The following is a 23,735-nucleotide window of genomic DNA, read 5'->3' as shown; positions in this document are numbered from 1 at the left end:
ACATCATGCTAGCTTCATGCTAATCATGCTAACATCATGCTAGCTTCATGCTAATCATGCTAGCTTCATGTTAGCTTCATGCTAATCATGCTAACATCATGCTAGCTTCATGCTAATCATGCTAGCATCATATTTCATCATGATAACTTTTTTAAATCATGCTAGCTTCACACTAAAACATGTCAACAGCCAGGTAAACTACTAGACTAAATTTCTTTTACATTTCTGTCAATCAACTTTTTGCATTTTCATGCACTGGTAATTCCTTGGGAATTGCATATCTAGTTTGTTTTGTTATATTTATTATAATGTATGTACTGTATATAGTGTGACCTAAGGTTAGTTAGATTTAAAGAAATGTTGTTTTTGTCAGCATTGAACATCTCATCAGTTAGTGGAGTTCAGTGTGAAGTATTTCAGGTTTAGATTCACTTCATCTTCAACTGAACACAGATTTCAGATTTCACTTCTCATAGTGTAGTGCTTAAAAGTTTTATGATCTGTGCCGTGTGGTGTAAATTGAACTGCATACATTATCCTGTAAAGACATCACAGTGTCAAGTGGGAAAATCCAAAATCAAACCAGAAAATAATCTTTATAAAAAAATGTTGGATGTTTGTACATTAGTTGTTATGCCTGTAGTTGTTAAGAAATAATTATATCAGGTTAATGTTTTTTTCTTTTTCAGAACAACAGAGAAAGGATCAGAGACTAAAGAGTGAAGATCAGAGACTAAAGAGTGAAGATCAGAGACTAAAGAGTGAAGATCAGAGACTAAAGAGTGAAGATCAGAGTCTCTGATCTTCACTCTTTAGTCTCTGATCTTCACTCTTTAGTCTCTGATTCAGAGACTAAAGAGTGAAGATCAGAGACTAAAGAGTGAAGATCAGAGACTAAAGAGTGAAGATCAGAGACTTAAAAGTAAAGACAAGAGATTAGGGATTGAAGAGAAGAAAATAAAAAATGGTAATTATGTCTGTTGGTTATTTATGTTATTAATTAAAAAACAGTTTTGATTAATTAATAAATTAACATGATATAATCACCTGTATTAAAATAGATTTTGATTTGACAGTAATTCAGCAATACATAACCATTTATCTTATAATCTTTGATAAATAACATTGGTGTTTCCATGTGTTTTATGTCAATATTTAAAACTGTGTTAAACATATTTACAGTGTAGAGTGATAAATGTGTGTGAATTACTTAACATGAAGTTTAATCAATGACACAAGACTGAAGACAAGAATCACTGTCCAGTGTGAACTTCAAGCTGTATTGTAATTGTATGAATTATATAAAGTTATAAAGAGTATATTGATGTTCACAATAAGACAAACATCATGATTTAAAGCTATTTGCTTTCTTGGACTGTGTGTTGTCATTTACAGTAAACATTTATCAGGAGTTGTGCGGTCATCTTTACTTCAAGCTTAACAGAAGAAGATAAAACAGTTTCTGTAGTGACCCATGAGTCCTGATCTCAACCTGACTGAGATACTTTAACATCATCTCAAATAAAAATACATCAGAAATCTCAGTAATATTGATGAACATAAAGAGTTTAATATGTAAAGAGGATCAGTGCAGAAATATTATAGACCCTTGTGTTGATCTGAAGCTGAAATAATCACTCAATACATGAAACACTCAGTGAATGTTACTGCTGATAAAAGAGAGAAACTCAGTCATTATGATCAAGAGTTCACAAACTTTATCCACCTGCACTGTAAATGTTTACACAAACATCTGTGTGTCTGTTGTGTGATTTAAGTTTAGATGATCAGATCAAATTCTGATAAACAACATAAACATAAAATCATTCATTAAAACATGACCAAATATTTAAATGTTAATGTTTGTTTTTAAATTCATTTTCATGTGTTGTGTTGTGTTATTTTACTTAATCTGTTTTCTTTTTAAATCTGGAACTCTCTAGAACGTGAGAGACTTTCATTGACTGTTAAAACTGGTGAGTTTGTTTTCAATGTCTTTATTAAATGATTAATTATTACACAAAGTTTCATTTGCAATACAGTTTAACACAAATGTCATTTAATGTTTTCATCTCTGTTTAACTCTTTACTGTCTGTCTTTTCAATTTCAATTCAATTTATTTATATAGCGCTTTTCACAATACTCAATTGTTTCAAAGCAGCTTTACATTAATAGAAGCAGTAAAAGCACAGAAAAATGACAGATAGCACAACATAATACACAATAGCATAAGCTGTCAAATTTGCTGAGGCTATGACTCGACATTATGAACGAGCGTATTACTAATGTAACGTCTAGGAGAAGAAGCTAAATTAAGCCCAAGCAGGCTACCTCCCCGGGGTAAAAAACCCCCTAGGAAAAAAAAAACAAAAACCCCGGGTTGTTGAGCCGAGGAAAAAAAAAATAAAAAGTCCTAGGAGGGAAAAACCCTTGGGAGATATATATGTATATAAACACATATAAACGGATAAGGAGATTAAGCGGAGATTAAGCGGGGTTTAAGCGGGTTCTGCCGGTGGTCGTTGGTCAGGCATCAGCTGGGCATCACAGTGATGGACGACCAGTAGATCAGAGGTGAGTCGACTTTCACATCTACCGGAACTGGGTCTGATTGTCCCATTGTCCTCAGGGTCGAGGACAGGACAGGGAGAGAAAAACAAAATCATATTAGCGTAGGGGCCGTTCACATGTAATGCAAGTGTCACACAGTGATGTGGTTTAATCAGCTTAGTTTCAGACAGACTAACTATTGCGGCATAATTATATTATCCACAGTTGAGGATTTTGCAAATTGGGGGCCCACTGCGACGGTATATATGGTAACTAAGGGTCACCTTCTGATTTTTAAGAGAAAGAGAAAATGAAACCTGTCGACCCGTTTGACTAAGGCCTGTAGCCCCACTGTCGTCGTTAATGCAGGTTCAGTGGCAAACGGGTCTATATTGCATGCTATTTACAAGATCATGAGAAAACGCCAACATCGCAACCTGACCATACGTGCCAACCCGTTTGACTAAGGCTGGAGGCCCCACTGTCGTCGTTAATGCAGGTTCAGTGGCAAACGGGTCTGTATGGCATACTATTCACAAGACACAAAAAAGCGCCAAAATCGCAACCGACCATACGTGCCAACCCGTTTGACTAAGGCTGGAAGCCCCACTGTCGTCGTTAATGCAGGTTCAGTGGCAAACGGGTCTGTATGGCATAGTATTCGCAATATAAAGAAAGCGCCAAAAAGCCCAACCCAACCATACGTGCCAACCCGTTTGACTAAGGCTGGAAGCCCCACTGTCGTCGTTAATGCAGGTTCAGTGGCAAACGGGTCTGTATGGCATAGTATTCGCAATATAAAGAAAGCGCCAAAAGCCCAACCCAACCGTACGTGCCAACCCGTTTGACTAAGGCCGGATGCCCCACTGTCGTCGTTAATGCAGGTTCAGTGGCAAACGGGTTTGTATGGCATACTATTCACAAGAACACGAAAGTTCCAAAATCGCAATCCGACTATACGTTAAGATAAGGTTTTTATTTATTTATTTGGTTGGTCTGTTTTATGACCGTGAGTGCTTTGTTCCGTACAGATAACTATTTCGAGTTAAGTACTTTTACTAGACAAATTATGCGAATGCTTTGTTGAAGAGAAAAGTTTTAAGTCTAGATTTAAAATTATCGACTGTGTCTGATTCTCGGACATCGGTTGGTAAATCATTCCAGAGCTTAGGGGCCAAGTAGGAAAATGACCTTCCACTTTTAGACACTTTTGATAGTCTAGGGATAATCAAGAGACCAGAATTTTGTGACCGTAGTGTGCGTGATGGATTGTATTCTGATAGTAATTCTCTAAGGTATGAGGGTGCTAGGCCATTTAAAGCTTTGTAGGTGAGTAGTGATATTTTAAATTGTATGCGATATTTAACTGGTAGCCAGTGTAAAGATGCCAGAATTGGGCTTATGTGGTCGTACTTTTTAGATCGAGTAAGTACCCTTGCGGAAGCGTTTTGAACTAGCTGAAGCTTGTTTACTTGATTTGCATGGCATCCCCCGAGTAGCGAGTTACAATAGTCTATTCTAGAGGTCATAAAAGCATGGATAAGCTTCTCTGCGTCAGATGTAGACAGTATATGGCGTATTTTCGAGATATTTCTAAGGTGGAAGAAAGCTGTACGGCAGACGTTGGCGATATGACTATCGAAGGATAAGTTGCTGTCGAACATCACACCTAAGTTCCTTACCGTGGAAGATGGCACCACAGTGCAGCCATCTATGTGCAACGTGTAATCTGACATATTATGTTTGTAGCGATTCGGTTCAATAATAAGTATCTCTGTCTTATTGGAGTTCAGCTTAAGAAAGTTATGTGCCATCCAGTCACTAACATCGCTAAGGCAGTCTGTTAGCTTAGAAAACGTGTGTGTTTCGCTGGGATGTGAGGAGATGTAAAGCTGGGTATCATCCGCATAGCAGTGAAAACTTATGTTATGTTTCCTGATAATGTCTCCTAGAGGTAACATGTATAACGAGAACAGGATAGGACCTAAAACCGATCCCTGCGGTACACCGTATTTAACCAGGGAGTGATATGACTCTTCCTCGTTTACATAAACAAAGTGATAGCGATTGGTTAGATACGACCTAAACCATGCTAGCGCCTGACCACTGATACCAACATAGTTTTCTAGTCTATTGAGTAAGATTGTATGATCTATTGTGTCAAAGGCTGCACTAAGGTCTAATAATATAAGAATTGAGATTTCACCACGATCGGATGTTAATAGGAGGTCATTTGTAACTCTAAGCAACGCTGTCTCTGTGCTATGGTGGGGCCTGAATCCTGATTGGAACTTTTCATATGTACTATTATTTGTCAAAAATGTGCGTAACTGGCTTGCCACTACCTTTTCTAATATTTTCGAAAGAAAAGGGAGATTTGAGATTGGTCTAAAGTTATTAAGCTCTCCCTGATCAAGCTGTGGTTTTTTAATCAGAGGTTTAATAACTGCTAGTTTGAAAGATGTTGGAACGTATCCTATTTCTAGCGATGAGTTAAAGATATTTAGAACCGGGGTTGACACTACAGGAAATACCTCTTTAAGTAGTTTTGTGGGAACGGGGTCTAATATACAGGACGATGATTTGGATGACGTTACTAGTTTAGAGAGCTCTTCTATTGTAGTAGGTTTAAATGAATCAAGATGTTCGTGTGGTAGTCTAGTGTTAAGTGAACTAACGGGTAGAGTGGTGGCTGCCTGTGTAGCTACGATGTTTTCCCTTATAGCCGTAATTTTGTTAGAAAAGAAGTTCATGAAGTCGTTACTATTGTGTTGGAGTTTACTATTGGTTTCTGTTTGTTCTTTGTTTCTAGTCAGTTTTGCAACGGTGCTAAAGAGGAAACGAGGGTTATTATGATTCTCATTTATAAGCTTGCTAAGATAGGTAGATCTGGCGGTTTTAATAGCCTGTCTGTAGTGTTTAACACTATCTTTCCAAGCTGCACGCCATACTTCAAATTTTGTTATTCTATAATTTCTTTCCATTTTCCTAGTTGACTTTTTAAGAGCTGCGGTGTGATGATCATACCATGGAGCTGGCGGCTTTTCTTTGATTCTCTTTTTTCGAATGGGAGCAACGGCATACAATGTGTTAGAACAGACATTGTTTAGGTTTTCTATTACAATATCTAGATCATCACAGTTATCTGCATGTTTAATTTGGGACAGGTCTGGAAGAGTGCTAATAAAGCTATCTTTAGTGGTGGAAATTATTGTTCTGGCTAATCTGTAGCATGTTGTGGATTGAGTGATCCTATCTAGAAGTACAGTGTATGACACAAGGTAATGGTCAGAAACTGCATCACTCTGAGGTGATATTTTGATGTCATTAATATTAAGCCCGAGTGACAGAATTAAGTCTAATGTGTGCTTACGAGTATGCGTTGGCCCTGTCACGTTTTGTCTAATATTGAGAGAATTTAGAACATCCATAAACGCACGTCCTAATGCATCTTTATGGTTATCCACATGAATATTAAAATCACCAACGATAAGAGCTTTATCTACAGTGACTGCAAGCTCAGACAGAAAATCTGCTATTTCTTTAAGGAAATCTGCATGGTGGCCCGGAGGTCTATAGATTGTAGCTAAGGCAAAAGAGAGCTGTTTGTGGTTACGATCAGTTATTTCCATATTTAACAACATTAGTTCAAATGATTTAAATTTTAGTTCAGATTTTTGGTTTACTTTAAAAATTTTGTTGTATATTGTAGCTACACCACCCCCTCTCCCCTTTAACCTAGGTTCGTGTTTATAATAATAGTCTTGTGGGGTGGATTCGTTTAAACTAATGTAGTCGTCTGCTTTAAGCCAGGTTTCTGTTAAACAGAGTGCATCTAAGTTTTGGTCATTAATTATTTCATTAACAATAGGTTCTTTATTGGTAAGCGATCTAATGTTAAGAAGGCCGAATTTTAACATTCGAGGTTCATCTTGTAATGTATTGTTTTCTAATTTTATGTTGGTCAAATTTGTACGTGATGTGGCAAGCGGTGCTCTGTATTTGCTTGTTCGGGGAACAGATACAGTTGAAATGTGTTGATATTCTGGTAAGATCGACTCGAAGTTCTGGGATATATGTGATCTAGACATATCATGCCAGCTAACAGACGGACAGTTAAGCTGATCCGTCTGTTTCCTGACCTGGGCCCGGGATAGTCATACTATATCAGAATTAAGAATATTAATCAGATTTCTGGTGAGTATAGCACTTCCTTCTGATGTCGGATGAAGGCCATCTCGGGTTAGGAGGAATGGTCTACCCCAGAAATGCTTCCAATTGTCTATAAACCCTACATTATGCTGAGGGCACCACTTTGACATCCAGCCATTGAGAGACACTAATCTACTATGTGTTTCATCTCCCCGGTAGGCGGGGAGGGGACCAGAGCATATTACATTGTCTGACATTGTTTTTGCAATTTCACACATCTCCTTAATATTATCTTTGGTGATTTCCGACTGTCGGAGTCTGGTGTCATTTGTTCCGGCGTGAATAACAATCTTAGAAAACTTCCGTTTAGCATTAGCCAGCACTTTAAGTTTGGATCTAATGTCAGACGTTCTGGCTCCCGGTATACAGTCGACTAGGGTGTTTGGTGCCTCAATGTTAGTGTTCCTGAGTATAGAATCTCCAATGACCAGGGCACTTTTAACAGGTGTTTCAGCTAGTGTATTCCTTAGGGGATCGAATCTGTTAGAAAGTACCGTAACGTTATGGGTCTTAGATGGACGCCGTATATGACTATGCCGCCTGACAGTCACCCAGTTAGACCGCCGACTTGACTCTGATGTCGGAACCGAGCCATGTGTATTATGATAAACACTATGCGCGCTCGATACAGTATTTATAATGTTTACATTAGCATCTGATGTCGGAACACTATGTGCGCTCGATACATTGTTTGTAATGTTTACATTAGCATCTGATGTCGGAACCGAGCCATTAGTCTTTTCGCTCGATACAGTATTTACAACAGTAACATTAGCGGTTTTGCTATCCTCAACTAGCGTTCGGATGCGCGATTCTAGTTCAGCAACCTTCTCAGTTAATCTTAATACTTCAATACACTTAGTGCATGTAAACCCATCTATGCTAACGGCAGAAGCTAAACTATACATGTAGCAAGTAGTACATGTTACAATAACAAGCGGAGTCTTACCGCTTTCATGCTGGGCGATGGCGTCTTTGTTTACCCGAACGCGCTCCGCGGAGCTGCATCGCGTTGGGGGTTTGGTTGTGGTACGCCTCAGTCGCCTGCGAACGTCTGGGTCCAGGGTGATGTTGGGCATGCTGAATCTGCGAAGGCCGGGCAGCGGCTCCTCCACAGCTTCCCGATCGCTTTCATGTTGGGCAATGGCGTCTCCGTTCACTCGCTTACGGTCCGTAAAGCTGCATCGCGTGGAGCACTCGTTTGTCGCATTCCTCGGTCGCTTGTGGACGTCCGGAGACATGGTGAAGTGGGCGCTGTAGCTCGCGTTGGATCTGCTCAAACCGATCAACTCCTTCGCAGCTTCCCGCTCAGGCGAGGACAGGTCAGAAAAGCATATATCAGATGAATCCGCCATTAGATCGGAAAATGCTAGCTTCAGTCGGCAGCGTTTGTTGAAGCTAGCGGGCTATATGCTAACACTGTGGGTGTTTATTAGTGATAAATAGTTTCACGTGGTAGTAATGCTCAATAATCCTCACGGTAAAGTATTCCTAGGTAAAACTTAATATATAAATAGGAATAAGATAGTAAAAAAGGCTTTTAGATGAAGAACTCGACGGAGCTCCGATGCACGATCTGTTCAGCGTGAAACCGGAAGTCAATCTACCAACCTGTCTAAAAACTGTCTGTTTTTAGTGAAATCACTCTTAAGAAAATATGCAGGTAAGTTAAAGTTTGATGACATCATTAAAGTGTTATAGATCTACAGCTGTTAGATGAGACTGTATGTGGTTTACTTGACACATTGAATTTGCTTGTTATCCTCTTTATATTTTTCATCTGTGTTCATTTGTTGTTACATATTGTTCAGATTTGTCTTGTTTTGTTTCAGTTAATTTTCTCTATGCAGTGTGTTTATGTTTGTTTATTTCTCTGTAAAGTGATCTTGTGTTCTAGAAAGACACAAACTAATAATATTATTATCATCATTATTACAACATTCATCTGTAAAGCAGAAATCTCAATATTTTAACAGTGAATGTGACTCTGGATCCTGATTCAGCTCATCCACGTCTCATTGTGTCTGATGATGGGAAACAAGTGAGATATGAACGACAATCAAGAACAGTGATGGATAGAGATCAAAAGTCAAATAACAAGTTTGATGAAAAGCTCTCTGTTCTTGGAAATGAAGGATTCACCTCAGGGTGTTTTTACTATGAGGTGGAGGTGAAGGGGTTAACTAGGTGGTTTGTGGGTGTGGCCAGAGAATCTGCTGAGAGGAAGAGGTGGATCAGGCTGAATCCTGAGAATGGATTCTGGGTGGCTGGTTTGAGAGGAGGAGAGTATCGGGCTAGTGAGGGTCCATCTGTCTCTCTTTCTCTAAGTGTGGCGCCTCAGAGAGTCGGGGTGTTTGTGGATTATGAGGAGGGTCGAGTCTCTTTTTATGATGTGGAGTCTATGTGTCATATCTACTCTTTTACTGATCAATCTTTTAATGAGAAACTATATCCTGTTGTTTCTTTAGGTTATATAACATCTGAAAACTCCAGATATGCACCACTTATCATCTGTGATCTCTAATGAGATTTAATCTAAGAAATAAAAATTCACTCCTTAAGTTATTTTTGTAACTTGAAATGGTATTATACACAGGGATGTTTGTGTCATTTTCAGAAACATTTGATGACGAATGATGATGGTAGTTTTTTGTCCCCTAAGAGAAATTAGTTTGGGCATACACACATGGGATGCTATATGACAAATAAAACACATGAATAACAATCACACAGTTGTGTCATTCATACCAGAGTTCATCATAAGATCAAAAGAGTTATTGTAGAGGTGTCTACCTCCAACATGTGTGATCTTGTCTGTGAAAATCTAGCTAAAGTCATTAAATTGATGTCTATAAAACTTCAATGGAAAGATTTGTTGGCTGTTGTGATAAGAAAACTTTCAGATTAATGTTAATAAAACTGAGGAGGTCAGTTTTGTGATCTGAAATTATTGTCTGGTTTGGGGGTCTAATGTTTAAAATGAAAACTCAAATAAATAATCTGCTGAAAGTGTGAGGGGAAATCATTGAAAAACTGAAGCTCAGTTTCTTATATTTTTGAGTAGTTCATCATACAGCAGGTTAATAAGATCTTATTAAACTATTCACATGTGTTCAACTCTGAGTGATGTGTTTTAGGGTCCTGTTATGTAGACATAAACAATATAAATATTCATTAATTTCATTGTAACACTGATAATAGACTTATGCAGTAACTCATGTAAAGGTTGTTTGTTTTATATTTTCTCTTTTTTGTAATGCATTATAATGATATTGTTTTTTAAGGAAATTGATGCTGATGTATGTGTGATGGTTGGATAACATTTGTATGATGTGAGTTTTTGCATCAGACAAACCTGACTTATGAGCTACCAGACATAATACTACTTCTAAGAAACTTATAAAATAATTTAAAGATCTTAATTTACATTGAATGCATATGTGACCAGTCACGGAAAGTAGGGACACAAGTCGGATCTGGGACATTTTGAGTTATTCACAGATCCTGAAAGTGCAGATTCTAAGCTTTCCAACGATATGTAACACATGGAAATCTGATAAGAATTGGAGAAGTTGTGGCCATTTGAAGGTAGGCACTCCAAAATTCTTAATGCTGAGAAAACGGCTTTTAAAGTTTGTGCTTTGTCACCCCTCTCAGCTGCTGGGAGGGACAATAGGGCTCATTTACATCTCATTGTAGGGTTGCCACCCATGTCTGATAAAAAACCTGGACATATCGATTGACCCGACCAATTGGTTTGCTCACAAGCCCCCAACCCCCCTATAGCTTAATATTTCTATAGGCCTATGCAATTATTGGCAATGCTTTACAATTCTTTTTTCAATTCTTATTTGTTAACATTACTTAATGTATTAACTAACATGAACTAACCATGAGCAGTACATTTGTTACTGTATTTGTTAATCTTTGATAACATTAGTAAATAAAAATATAGCTGTTCATGGTTTATTCATGTTAGTTCACAGTGCATTAACTAATGTTAACAAGATTTAAATAAATGTATTATTAACATTAACAAAGATAAAAAATTGCTTTATGCTATAAGTGCAGTTTATTATTAGTTCATGTGTTAACTAATGAACCTTATTATAAAGTGTTACCCAATTATTTGTTCATTATGTTAAAATATGTAAATCAGGTTTACATTTTATTAAAGCTGCTTATAATATTTATGTAAACTGTTTTTATTAATATTCCATTGCAACTTTAAACACGTCTAAATAGCAACTAGCAAATATGCACATGAAATTAAACTTGTTGAACTCACCTCAACATGTATTTTACAATCATTTAACCCGCCATGGGAAAAGCTGAAGTCACTGTTACAAACTCTACATCATGCAAGATTTTAACTCCTTTAAGACAGGGATACACTTTCGTGTAGTCTGGTGTAAAATGTGTCTTATATTTTCGCTTTTGGGGCACTCTCCCTTTGCCATGGCGCTCCTGTTTCTAGATACACTGATTAGTTTGGTTCGGGAGAAGAGATAAAAGCCCGCCCACACTGACAATTGATTGGTTGGTGTCCTGAAACAGGCCAATCAGGATACTCTCTGTCTTACATGCGCTAAATGAGGCAAACACACACACAGACGCAAGGTCTCCCTCTCTGCCGTGCGCGCGCTAAATTTTATATTTACATAGCTTTTCGAAAACCGGGACATTCAGTGTCCCGGGAGAGTTGATAAATATCCCGGGACAGGTTATTAAAAAGAAGGACAATCCCGGTAAAACCGGGACAGGTGGCAACCCTATATAAGCCATACCCTCTGTAAAGCTCCCCCATGACCAATACCTTTTACTGTTAATTCACTGTAAAAGTTTGTGGTTAGAGCTGGTTTAAGTCTGATTAAAAAAAACTTAAAAATATTTTAAGTTTTGACTTATAATGCACATTTAACGGCTACACATACTTCATACGTGAGCTAAGTCATTAACATCTGTCAATTCAGACATTATTCAAATTAATAGCAGATGCTCATATTGCCATCTAAAAGCTCATTATAGTAATGGGGACAATCGAAACCACAGTCCTGAGCTATCTAATAACAATAGGGGTTTTGGCAATCGAAACCACAGTCCTGAGTTAACAACAACTTTGGGTTTTGGCAATCGAAACCTGAGCTAGCTAATAACAATTGCAATAAATGTGAAGGTCTACGTGTACGTGTTCTTACAATGAACAAAAAACAACACACTTTAATGTTTATGGAAACTCACCCCATAAGAAACAGAAAACTGTTCTTGCAGATCTTGTTCCCTCCAATGAAATAAGTTGTTCGGGCACACCTCTCTTTGTCGGTGTCTTTGTGGATGTTATCATTTCCGAAGTTTGCACTGTGATATCAATGATATCAGATTGAGCCTGTCAGAGTGCTGCTTAAGTAGCCACGCTGTTCCCTTAGGGGGGCGGGTCCACAACTAAAGTATCAAACGCCGCTGCATGTAAATAAACACAGACAATGACCGCGCCCCCCCCGCTGCACGCTAGAATCTCGGGAAAAACAACCCGTTCTCAACAGCATATATTACACTTTAATGAAACCAATCGCTCGCTCGTTCCTCCAGCAGCCAATGACTTCATTGAAAATATTGATAGACAAAACATGTAGCCAATTATATAACGAATTCAACAATGTCTATGTGACTTTTTGTGTATGTGTAAGTCTTCATGTTGTGATGCAAGAACTGACGTCAAAGTACCGCGAGAGCGAGTCGAATTAAACTACTCCATAAGATTTCTTAAAGAGATCTCGCGGTACTTTGACATCATCCGACTGCGGCGCCGCATAAAGTCAGTAGGTGTGTTCGACTTCATGCGGCGCTGCGCAGACCGATCGGCGGCTGACTTGAAGCAGTGCATTTTGGTTAGTACTTTTGTCCGACTTCAGCTGGCGCTGCAGGCACGTGACTGTGTCATATGGTTTTTAAGTACCGCGAGAGCGTTTCGAGAGTAGCCGGCTAGCTCAGCCGGTGCAGCTTCTCCAGAGCGGCTGCCCGGAGTTGTGATGACGTAACAGCTTTACTTGATTGGTCGCCTCATTGATGACAACGATCACGTGCGTTTCAAGTTTAATCTAACCTTTAGTTTCACTAATAAACATTATAAATTCATGTTTTAAAACAGGAAAAAACACTTTAATATCCTAAAATATGTTATATTGTGTCGTGTAATAAAATAAAAATGAAAATAACAAACTCTATTGGTATTTTAATAATGCTTGTTTCCCGTTATTTTCGGGTATACAGTATAAGCAGCAATTAAAATATTCGATATAAAATGTTTCTGGTTGCAACTTTTTATTAAAAGGTTTGTTTTGATCAAATTCAGCATCTAAGTCACTTCATTTGCGATTACAAACAAGGAAACACGGCGCACACGTCACTACGGCAAGCAGCAGGTGTCCGGCTTGACGGCTCCGTCTTCAGTTCCTCCCTCGACTGCAAGCGGCAAACCTCGCCGATCGGTCTGCGCAGCGCCAGATGATCTCGAACACACCTACAGACACGGAACTACAGTCACGTGACTTCACGCTCGAGCCGGAAGAGAAGACAATGCTGAATAATGTTGTAATTCTTGCTATTTTTGGACCAAACTGTATTCTCGATGCTTTAACACATTCTTACTGACCAACTGATGTCACATGGACTACTTTGATGATGTTTTTATTACCTTTCTGGACATGGAAACCGTACATAGAGTTTAAATGGAGGAGACATAAAGCTCTCGGATTAAATCTAACGTTAAAACATCCTAAACTGTTTTCCGAAGATGAACGGAGGTCTTTTGAGTTTAGAACGACATAAGGGTAAGTCATTGCTTACATTATTTTCATTTTTGGGCAAACTATCCTTATTTTAGTAGTCACGCTGTTCCCTTTGCGGGCGGGAGCGAAAACCAAGCTGCTTATACAGTATGTAAATACACACAGACAATGACGCCCCCGCTGCACGCTAGAATCTCCGGAAAAACAAGCCTATTTCAACCGCAAAATTTACGCTTTTAAATATACAAAAACTGCTATCTCAAACATGGAGAGGCTTCTTCATGATCTCAACTAACAGATTCTGCAATAAAACGAAAATCACAAATTTTGAAAATAAACACTTTGTTGCTCATTATCTCGAAACTTGCGCTGCCGACTTGTGTCCCTAGTTTCCGTGACTGGTCACAAATTTGTTCACAATCGTCTACGGCGTCTTAATAAATTCTGATCATTTGAGTTTGTGGGATCAAGCAGAAACTTGTTTAATTTTACTTTCACTTATGAGCTCCTCCCATCATTCTGATAAACAGGAGTTAATTTTCTCTGTTTGTGTTGACTGAAATCTTTAAACTTTCATTAATTATAAGGTTTAACATGAATTTGTGGTGTTTCAGGTGTGGGATGGTCATATTCTTACTGTTTCATGGGTCAAAATTTTTAGAAGATTATGTGCAATCTGACAGTTACATTATTTAGCTTCAGATATCTTTTAAGACATTGACGATTTTCATTTTCAGTGCCAAACTTTTGACTGCACACAGTTTGTGTGGTGATGAATTCAATGTGAAGCCCACAGCTGGAGTGAGATTCAGTTCATCTTCAGAGACTCCAAATATGTTCTTGATTCAGAGCATATCATGTAACTCAAGATCTTTATACCATGTGAAATGTATTAATAAGTTCGTTGGAAACATTATTGTGTCTGGTATCTCATCAGTCAGGTTTGTCTGGTTTAACTCACCTCACAGAGACTCAAGTGTGCTCTGTTGAAATCCAACATAAAGCAATTTTCAAGTGGCATTAAAGAGGTTCATTCCTCAAGTTAGACCCAATAAAAAGATGTTAAAGAACCAAAAGCAGAATAAAACACAGATCAACAGCGCTGTGCTGTAATCCTGAAGAAGTGCCATATTCGACAACAATACCCAAAGACAAGTCAATGAGACCTGGGACCTCATTTATAAAGCATGCATACACACAGATTTGATCATAAAGTGTGTCTACACAGAAACCTAGGGCCATATTTATTTTTCTTTGACGTGGAAAAGTGTTTAGTGTCACATCAGGGTATGAGCAGACGTTTGCTTGTCCGATTGCAGGTTTTTGAAAAATAAGCCATTCTTGCTGCTCAAAAGGATTTAAACATTAACAGGTGCTCTTTTATATGTCAATGACAATAATTAAAAATCGTTTAAAGACGGAAATCTGCAACTGTTCAGCTGTGCACAATTTTCAGCTCATTTGTGATTTATAGATTTCACATCTGACAGTGAGGCATACGCGCATTTTCTATGCATACATTGTTTTATGAACCACACGTGCACAGAGGATGCATGTCTTCATATCACTGCATTATTGTCAAATGTGTATGTGCTTAAGATTTTGAGATACAGTTAAAGATATAAGCAGATGAATATTTACACATTTTGCACTTAAATTCTTAAATATAACCAACTTGGATTTACAAGTAATTACATTTTTTTTTCTTGAACTTTAGGGATGAGTTTGATTTTTTTTACAGTGATCTGACATATACGAAAAATTAAATCCTGAAGATCCCTCTATAAATGTTTTACTGACAAAGTCTCTCTAAAATCTCCAGCCACACCCATAAAGTGATTGAGATCTTCAGTGAAGCTCCTCCTACAACAACAACAATACACCAATAAATGCTGGAGTCAAACACACAGAGAAATCACTTCATGTGTGATAACTGAAATCTGAGAGCAGCTTGAGAAGATGAAAGATCCACAACCATGTAGTATGAAGAATGAAGATACTGAGGAACTGAGGAAAGAGGTTGGTGTCTATTTTTTGATCTTCATCTTTGAGGTTTGAGAAATAATAAAACTTTAATTCAATGGATTAATTGTCTGTAGTTACATCACATTGATTGAATGCAGGCTCGGACTGGTAATCTGTACAACCGGGCAAATGCCCGGTGGGCCGCTCGACATGTGGGCCGGTGGCCTCCGAGATTTATTTTTTTTTCATGCCAAAATGTTTAAGTTATTTATTTTCGGCCCGTCATGTATAAATGCAGTTGCATTTGGCTTTGGGGGCGGGTGATAGGAAAATATTTTCGGCTTCTTCATGACAGGTTCAGTGTGTGTTGTTACGATCGCGCACCCATGCCCCACCCCTCAAATGGATTTGTCCAAGCAGCCGCTGGGTTTATGTGGAAATATACAGTGATGATAGCGCATCATTTAGCCTTGCACTTAAGAAAAATCATTATGGACAACAGAGGCTCCAAAAAGAAGAAATGTGGAGCGGAGAAGATCCGCGAGAAAAAGTCGCCCAGGTATATTAACAACCGCCCAAATATATCTGGCATAACTTTTTTTTTGTTCTTCCGTGATAATGACACTATTTGATAATGACATTTGAGTGCCATCACGTGTCTCTTCCAACGAGTTCGGTATGTGTTCGCGTGCTCTCTGTTTCTCTATGAATTGGCTGTGAGCCGAGGCAAGTTCAGTGTCACGTTGTGTCCATGTTTCTGAACTTGAGCAGAGTTGTATGCATTAGAGGTCTTCACAGAGGACCCGTACAGTTCCGGGTCTATGTTTTAAAGGGGCAGTTGGGTCTGGGTCGGTCCCAGTTTAATTATGCTACTTCGGGTCCTGGGTCTGATCGACCAGTCGGCGCTAATGCGTTAAAGCTCTGGTTTCTATGGCTATAACAACTGGCTCTTGTTTTGAAAGTCACAATGCACTTTCTTTCTTATATTTTTATAAATATTATTAATTAACCATCTTTGCTTTCTGAGCAAACATTTTAGATATAAGAGATGGTAATCTTTTAATCTGCAAGAGAGAAATAGAAAGAGAGGCACTTTTACTGCTTCTGCTCTATCTAATATTAAGTGAAGAAAGCTACATAAACCATTATAACACCGGTCACATTTATAATCTATAGACCTGCACTGTCTATCATTAATATACTTGACATATTATTGTATTCAATAGAGTTTGATAAAAGGGGTCATCTACACAAGTATTGCTTCATATAACAGTGCAAAAATAGTAAAGTGTTTTTGTGGTGCTTGGACAAACAGTGTCAGCTTTGTTCATGGCAAAGAGAGTTTGAGGTGGTTGAATTGTAACTATACTGTGAAATTAATATAAATGTTCAATAAATCAAAGCATTGGGTTAGAGGGGCGATTTTGGTATCGGTGGGCTTGTGTGTGGAGTGGGGGGGGTGTCGTCGGTCCAGTGGTGGGCCGTTCCACGAGGAAATTGCCAGGGCCGAATTTTGTTCCCAGTCCGACCCTGATTGAATGAATGTGTTTTCTGGGAATTTATCCATGCAATGCTCTACTACAGTTAAAGTACAAGAGCAGAAATTGACAATAAAAATAACATAATGTACATCACATGAAAGATAACACATAACAGATACATGACACGCTGCTTTTGTCATACAATCTCAAAAGTGTTTTGCACTATGGTTTATCAGTTTTAACTATTTACTGTCTTCATTTTAGATATGATTGGAATAAACACAGACCATCTAAGTGAACCGAGTGAGATGGATGAAAAACATCAGAATGTAAAAAGAAAACGTAATGTTCCCTTTCAATACGGTTCACTTCGCATTGCGTCAGTTAGCTGACGCTATGGGGGAAACTCCTGTTTACTCCGTGACTGAAGCCTATTGGTTAACGTCTGTACAAAGTACAGACCAATGACGTTTGAACCCGCGCGCGGGAGGAACGCGTCCTTATATAAGCGCGGTTCAATCGTCAGGAGCTCATTATTTTCTCCTTCAGTGCGAACCTCTCGCTGCTCCGAAGAAAAAGAAGAAGCCTTACCTCGCCGTTGACAAAAGCCCTGCAGCGGAGTCCAGGCCTAGCGTCTTCCCCTGCCGTTTTCCGGCTGAGAACCGAAGATAGCAGAGTCCAGGTCTAGCGTCTTCCCCTGCCGCCTTCCGGCCGAGAACCGAAGATAGCCTTCGCTTGCCGTGGTTCGAGCCCTGTGCAGCGGACACACGCCTGACGAGGTCTCCCCTGCGGCCGCCCGGTAAGATCAATATTTTTAATATAAAGCTATAAGCTAAAAGAGCAGGCGCTGTTGTAATAGCGTCCAGCACAGCGGCTCGGTGAGCCTCTCTGCTATGAATTTCCTCCGAGCGCGTTACCGGTCTGGCACCTCCCACGCCGGGACCGCGCTTATGCTTTGGTTGTCTTATCCATGTTTCGTGCTCCCCCTGCTGTTCCTCTCTCGCCGGGATGAACACACGGCGAGCCATGAGACTAGATGGATGCATAGACAAGCACACACGGACTAACCCCCCCTGTGTTCTGTCACACCGCAACCGTTCATGCTTACAGAGTCCCTTCGCTCCTCTCACATTCAGTGGCGAGATCTCTGGCACATATATTAATCCCCCGAGTGCATCGGGTGATACCGTCACGACGCATGGCTGTTCTGTCTGTGTTGCTGCTCCCCTCTGCCGTTCCTCTCTTGTTGAGATGAACAAGCGGGGAACCGTAGACCTGGATAGATGTATACGACAAGCAAACACGGGCGGTCTGCCCCTGTCTCTGTCATAGCACAGCCACTCGTGCTCCACGCTCGCGGAGTCCCTCGCTCCTTTCCCCACAGTGGTGAGGTCTCTTAACGGCTTAGCTAGCACGCGGTATTACGGCTCGCTGCCTCTAAATGCAGCTGTCCAGTGTTCAACGATTACAGAGCTTCATGCTCCTCCCCTCCTGGAGCGGCGCGATCTCATTCGTCTGCTCGATAGGGCCGATTCGCCGCTATTGGAGCACCAAGAACACTCATTATAAGAGAGCTTCATGCCCCTCCCCTCCTGGAGCGGCACGATCTCATTCGTCTGCTCGATAAGGCGGACACGCCTCTACTGGAGCGCTAAAACACTTATTATAGAGCTTTACTGGCCTGAGCCGATCTCACTTCAGATAGCTCATTCTTCGTCTGCCTGGTAATTTCTCTCTGGTTTAGACGGAATCAGAGGCAGAACGAATTTGTTTATAATATACTGAGGCCCGAATACCTCCCTTTATTCAGTCCCGTCCTATATCAGTGCGCTGAATATTGGTACATTCTTATATATATACCCGGTTTTTCTGCCCTTTTAATAAACGGCAAAACCGCGGGCCTCGCGGCAGACTTCCTCTCTGCGATGGGTTCAGTCTGACATTAAACCACCTAGACATACTACCCTGCTCCGTGAGCCGTTCGGTCACCGTCACTACTGAGGCTTGTGCACCTGAACGGCTGAGCTCTGGTCTCCGCAGCATAGCTGCATCAACAGAGAACGAAACTGTCTGGGAAAAAGGGGTTATGTCGCGCCTCGGCTGGACTGCCCTGAAATGTTTTCTGTGTGCTGTTTATCCAAACATACTGTGTAATACTGTCGGCTATGCGACCTCACTATAGTGGCGAACGGTATTTAATTCCTCTAAAAAGAGTAATTTCCGTGCTTACTATACTGTGTATTGACACCCACGGTTGTACGGTGTCTCTAAACACTTTATCGCCTTACTGACAAGCAATCAGTAATACGCACACATGGCCCGCTGTCCATAATTCTATCGACGCTAGCCGAAAAAACCCCGGTTTGGCCATATACTGTGTATTGACACCCCACGACTGTACGGTGTCTCTAACACCTTTCTGCCAAATTCGCTCGCAGCCCACCTCAGTTTCTCCGCTACGATGCTGATGGCGCAAACGAGCACGGTCTTACGGCTGTTATTCTCTCTTCCTAGAGGAAGGACAGCCTCAGACTTTTGCATGGCTCCAAGCGTTTGAATCGCGCCCTCTCCGGACGGCCACTCAAAGGCTTACAGCCAAGCGGTTTATGACGTTTTTCGGCCATATAACTGATTTATATTAGCGGATCCGAAGACGCTCACACCTCCGCTCCAATACTCTGAGATATTAAGGGTAATATCAACCTCAAGTGAGCTTGCTACCCGCCACAATAAGTTTCAAAGCTTAAAGCGCGCGCACAGTCAGACGCGCGTGGCATCTCGTTTAAGACGGGCGCACGTACCCCTCTAACGAGCCTCAGAAAGCTGAATATCGTGGCATTCTGTTCATAAGTCCACTTCAGTTTTACAGAGCAAAGGTCCCGCCCCGAGCTGACGGCCGGGAAGCTTGCTTAAGTTACACACTGCTGCATGAAGTGCTGTCATTACGAGCTAGCCCAGCATTTGCTGTGGGTTGAACACGCTTTACGACGGCAATCAGCCTTCGGCGCGTGGAACGCCGTTTGTCTCATATAAATCACCTTGTACTGTGAATACGGTACATTAAGAGGATGATTTAGCACTGCAGCACTCTCGACCGTGTTATTGTGATAATGCGGTCGGGCAATCTACGGTGGTTTCATTATTTACCGAACAAGACTGAGATCTCGCCCCCTGAACAAGCTGACGAGTCATCTCCTTTATAAACTCATTGCATCGCTTTATAAGCTATGTTCAATCAGAGTGATACGCATCTCATGCTTAAACTACCAATATTAACCCATTACGATGGGCGTGCGGAGATGACATCCGTGGGACACGACCTACATTACGTGCCTTATAACACATTGACACAAGCTGCTAGGACCCCTTTCACGAGGCGTCCTTATGCAAAGTCTGATCCATTCTGTCTAGTGACATTTGAAAGTCAAAACCCCCCGCGAATCGTGGGTGGAACACTTTTCTCCTCACTACAGAGGCACGGCGGCTCTCTCCCCTACCTATATCTATGTGGCCGTGATAACAGCGAACCACGCTTTTACGACCGACCATTCATTTAATTCACAAGCCTGTCATCTCTCAGATGCGGACGGCGGCGGTAACAGCGAACCATGCTTTTACGGCTGGCCATTCACTTTATTCATAAGCCTGTCATTTCTCAGATGCGGACGGTGCCCGATCAGCGCTCTGGAACTGTCCAAGGTCCTGGATGACACATACGTCTGACGTACATCAGACGATCAGCTGTTCATCTGCGTCACAGATCTCTCACTAGAGCACCTGTCAATACAGGCTATTTATGGATCGTTGACGTTATCACCTCCCGTGACAATTATGCTCACTTGTCTTAGAGCATGGGCATGGTCTTAGAGGTTTCTCATTTGACAATTGTGACACGGCCGGCTGGTCCCCGCCGTCCACGTTGTCAGTTTACAGCTTCGACATCCCTGCTTCGCGCACTACTGAGGTTTGTTGCATTAAAGGTGCGCCCATTAGCTCACCTGTATGCACGATATGGTTTTTAATTATATGCGTCCACCGTGCGCTTAGAGAAGCTCACATGTACACGCTATAACATTTTGGTATCCCAGGTCAAAAAGACATAGTATTTAATGTATTAAAAATATACTTAAAATACAAATAGTATGTTTATAATACATTTGTATTTCCAACATACTTATTTGAAGTGTATTAAAAATACGTTAAATTGCATTTAAACGTATTTTTTAAAAGTATACTAGAAGTACACTTGTAATAAATATATACTTAAGTACATTTTTAAGAAATATGCTAAACTTAAGAATATTTTAAATGTATTAATATTAAGTGTACTAGAAGTACATTGGTAATAAATATATACTTAATTACATTTTTAAGAAATATGCTAAACTTAAGAATATTTTTAATGTATTTATGTTAAGTGTACTAGAAGTACATTGGTAATAAATATATACTTAATTACATTTTAAAGAAATATGCTAAACTTAAGAATATTTTTAATGCATTTGTATTAAGTGTACTAGAAGTACATTGGTAATAAATATATGCTTTATTACATTTTTAAGAAATATGCTAAACTTAAGAATATTTTTAATGTATTTGTATTAAGTGTACTAGAAGTACATTGGTAATAAATATATGCTTTATTACATTTTTAAGAAATATGCTAAACTTAAGAATATTTTTAATGTATTTGTATTAAGTGTACTAGAAGTACATTGGTAATAAATATATGCTTTATTACATTTTTAAGAAATATGCTAAACTTAAGAATATTTTTAATGTATTTATATTAAGTGTACTAAAAGTATGCTGGTAATAAATATATGCATAATTACACTTTTAAGAAATATGCTAAACACAAATGTACTTCTAGTGAAGTTTTAGTATATTTGGATAAAACATACTTTTTTCAAAACATTATTCATTAATTGTAATAAGCTAACATTGAACTTTCCTCAAGCATTTCAACATTATATCATTCCGATTGCACAATAAGCTATTTTTTCAAAGATTTGCTTAAAATCTTACGTTTGCTAGTGTTTATTTTTAAACAACACACGTGACACACGTGACTAAACCTGATTGGTTGTTGTCATAGTAACACGTCACGGTGCTATTTGAAGCTTGTTCAGTTCAGTTCCGTTGTTCACGAGGTGCATGCGGTTGCTTGCATTAAACGTATTTATTTAATTAATCAGCGATCATATTTCACCAGAGGACTAAGATAAAACAACTCGATTTAAAATGTGAGCAGTTTTAGTGGATCTGACGTTGAAGGAAAAAGTATTTCGCTTTTTGTTTGGAGATGAACGAGACAACACGAGGGTAAGTGATGACAGATTTTCACATTTCTTTATTTAGTTAACTATTAAATAAGTAAAACATTACATTACATTTAACCCAGCTTCTTTATGTAACGTTATGTCTGTGTTGCGTGTGGTAATTGGAACATCTTTATTTTCTGACTAACGTTAGGCATTTATCTTAAGCATTTCAGAAATCATTAAAACCTTTCATTTTTTTTCGCACAGCGACTTAAATATGGCCAACCAGATCCCAAGTAGACAGGAACAAATGAAGATATAGCGCATAGAAATGTTTATGACTAATGTTTATATCAGTTCAATCTTGACAACCTTATTGTCTTTTTGTTTATTTTTAAATGTATTTCTAATTACATATGGACACAAAAATGACATTGTAAAAAGGGATACTTTTATGAGAGATTGTGAAACTGCCGAGGCTGGGTTTGATTATATTATATTGTCTTAATATATTGTACTCGGGGTAAGTAAATCTTAAAACGAAAACAAATCATTAATCATCATTTACCTGCCTGTTGTTTTTCAGATCAACTGCTATTGACATTTTTGAATCGGGGCAAATGTAGAGTGAAGAAAAACGTTTGCAACACATCCATTCTAGGTGGCTAATTTCTGTCCTTTTGAATTATTCTTGTAAAAACCGTTTTTTTATTGTAAAGCTGTAAGGGACTTGGCCTAGTCATCCTTGCATATATCATTTGGCAGGGCACCAGACTAACTTTTTTTACGAGGAGCACAGTGGCCCCCAACTGAAAATTTTAGGGGCGCAACCAGAAAATTTAGGGGCACACACGGTAAAACAACATGCTAACCAAATATTCACATGTCTACTAATTTATACTGTATTACTAATAAATGTGACCCGTCACGGAAACCAGGGACACAAGTCGGCAGCACAAGTTTCGAGAAAATGAGAAACAAAGTTTTTTTTTTCAAAATTTGTGATTTTCGTTTTATTGCAGAATCTGATAGTTGAGATCACGAAGAAGCCTCTCCATGTTTGAGATAGCAGTTTATGTATATTTAAAAGCGTACATTTTGCGGCTAAAATAGGCTTGTTTTCCGGAGATTTTAGCGTGCAGCTGGGGGGCGTCATTGTCTGTGTGTATATTTACATACTGTATAAGCTTGTGTTTTCGCCTCCGCCCCCAGAGGGAACAGCGTGACTACTAAATAAGGATAGTTCGCCCAAAAATGAAAATAATGTAATTAATGACTTACCCTTATGTCGTTCTAAACTCGGAAGACCTCCATTCATCTTCAGAACACAGTTTAAGATGTTTTAACATTAGATTTAGTCCGAGAGCTTTATGTCTCCTCCATTGAAAATCTATGTGCGGTTTCCATGTCCAGAAAGGTAATAAAAACATTATCAAAGTAGTCCATGTGACATCAGTGGGTCAGTAAGAATATG

At 39.4% G+C, this 23,735-nt stretch overlaps 1 protein-coding gene and 1 long non-coding RNA gene across 2 annotated transcripts in view; both read left to right on the top strand.

Annotated features, from left to right (window-relative positions):
- Window positions 1-1,697: 1,697 nt before the first annotated feature.
- LOC129425993 (E3 ubiquitin-protein ligase TRIM39-like) overlaps window positions 1,698-23,735 on the top strand; it is a 315,525-nt gene continuing 293,487 nt past the window's right edge. The window contains exons 1-3 of the mRNA XM_073856695.1: window positions 1,698-1,707; window positions 1,944-1,976; window positions 8,400-8,426. Of these exons, the coding sequence (XP_073712796.1) occupies window positions 1,698-1,707; window positions 1,944-1,976; window positions 8,400-8,426 (70 nt within the window). The remainder of the gene's footprint in view (window positions 1,708-1,943; window positions 1,977-8,399; window positions 8,427-23,735) is intronic.
- Window positions 12,581-13,964, top strand: LOC141351170 (uncharacterized). The gene is made up of 2 exons (XR_012359411.1): window positions 12,581-12,843; window positions 13,116-13,964. It is a non-coding gene; the product is annotated as an uncharacterized lncRNA (long non-coding RNA).

Source organism: Misgurnus anguillicaudatus, chromosome 19 (genome assembly GCF_027580225.2).
Source record: "Misgurnus anguillicaudatus chromosome 19, ASM2758022v2, whole genome shotgun sequence".
NCBI lineage: Eukaryota > Metazoa > Chordata > Actinopteri > Cypriniformes > Cobitidae > Misgurnus > Misgurnus anguillicaudatus.
Note: the sequence above shows the minus strand (reverse complement) of the source record. Positions and strands in the feature narration are given on the sequence as shown.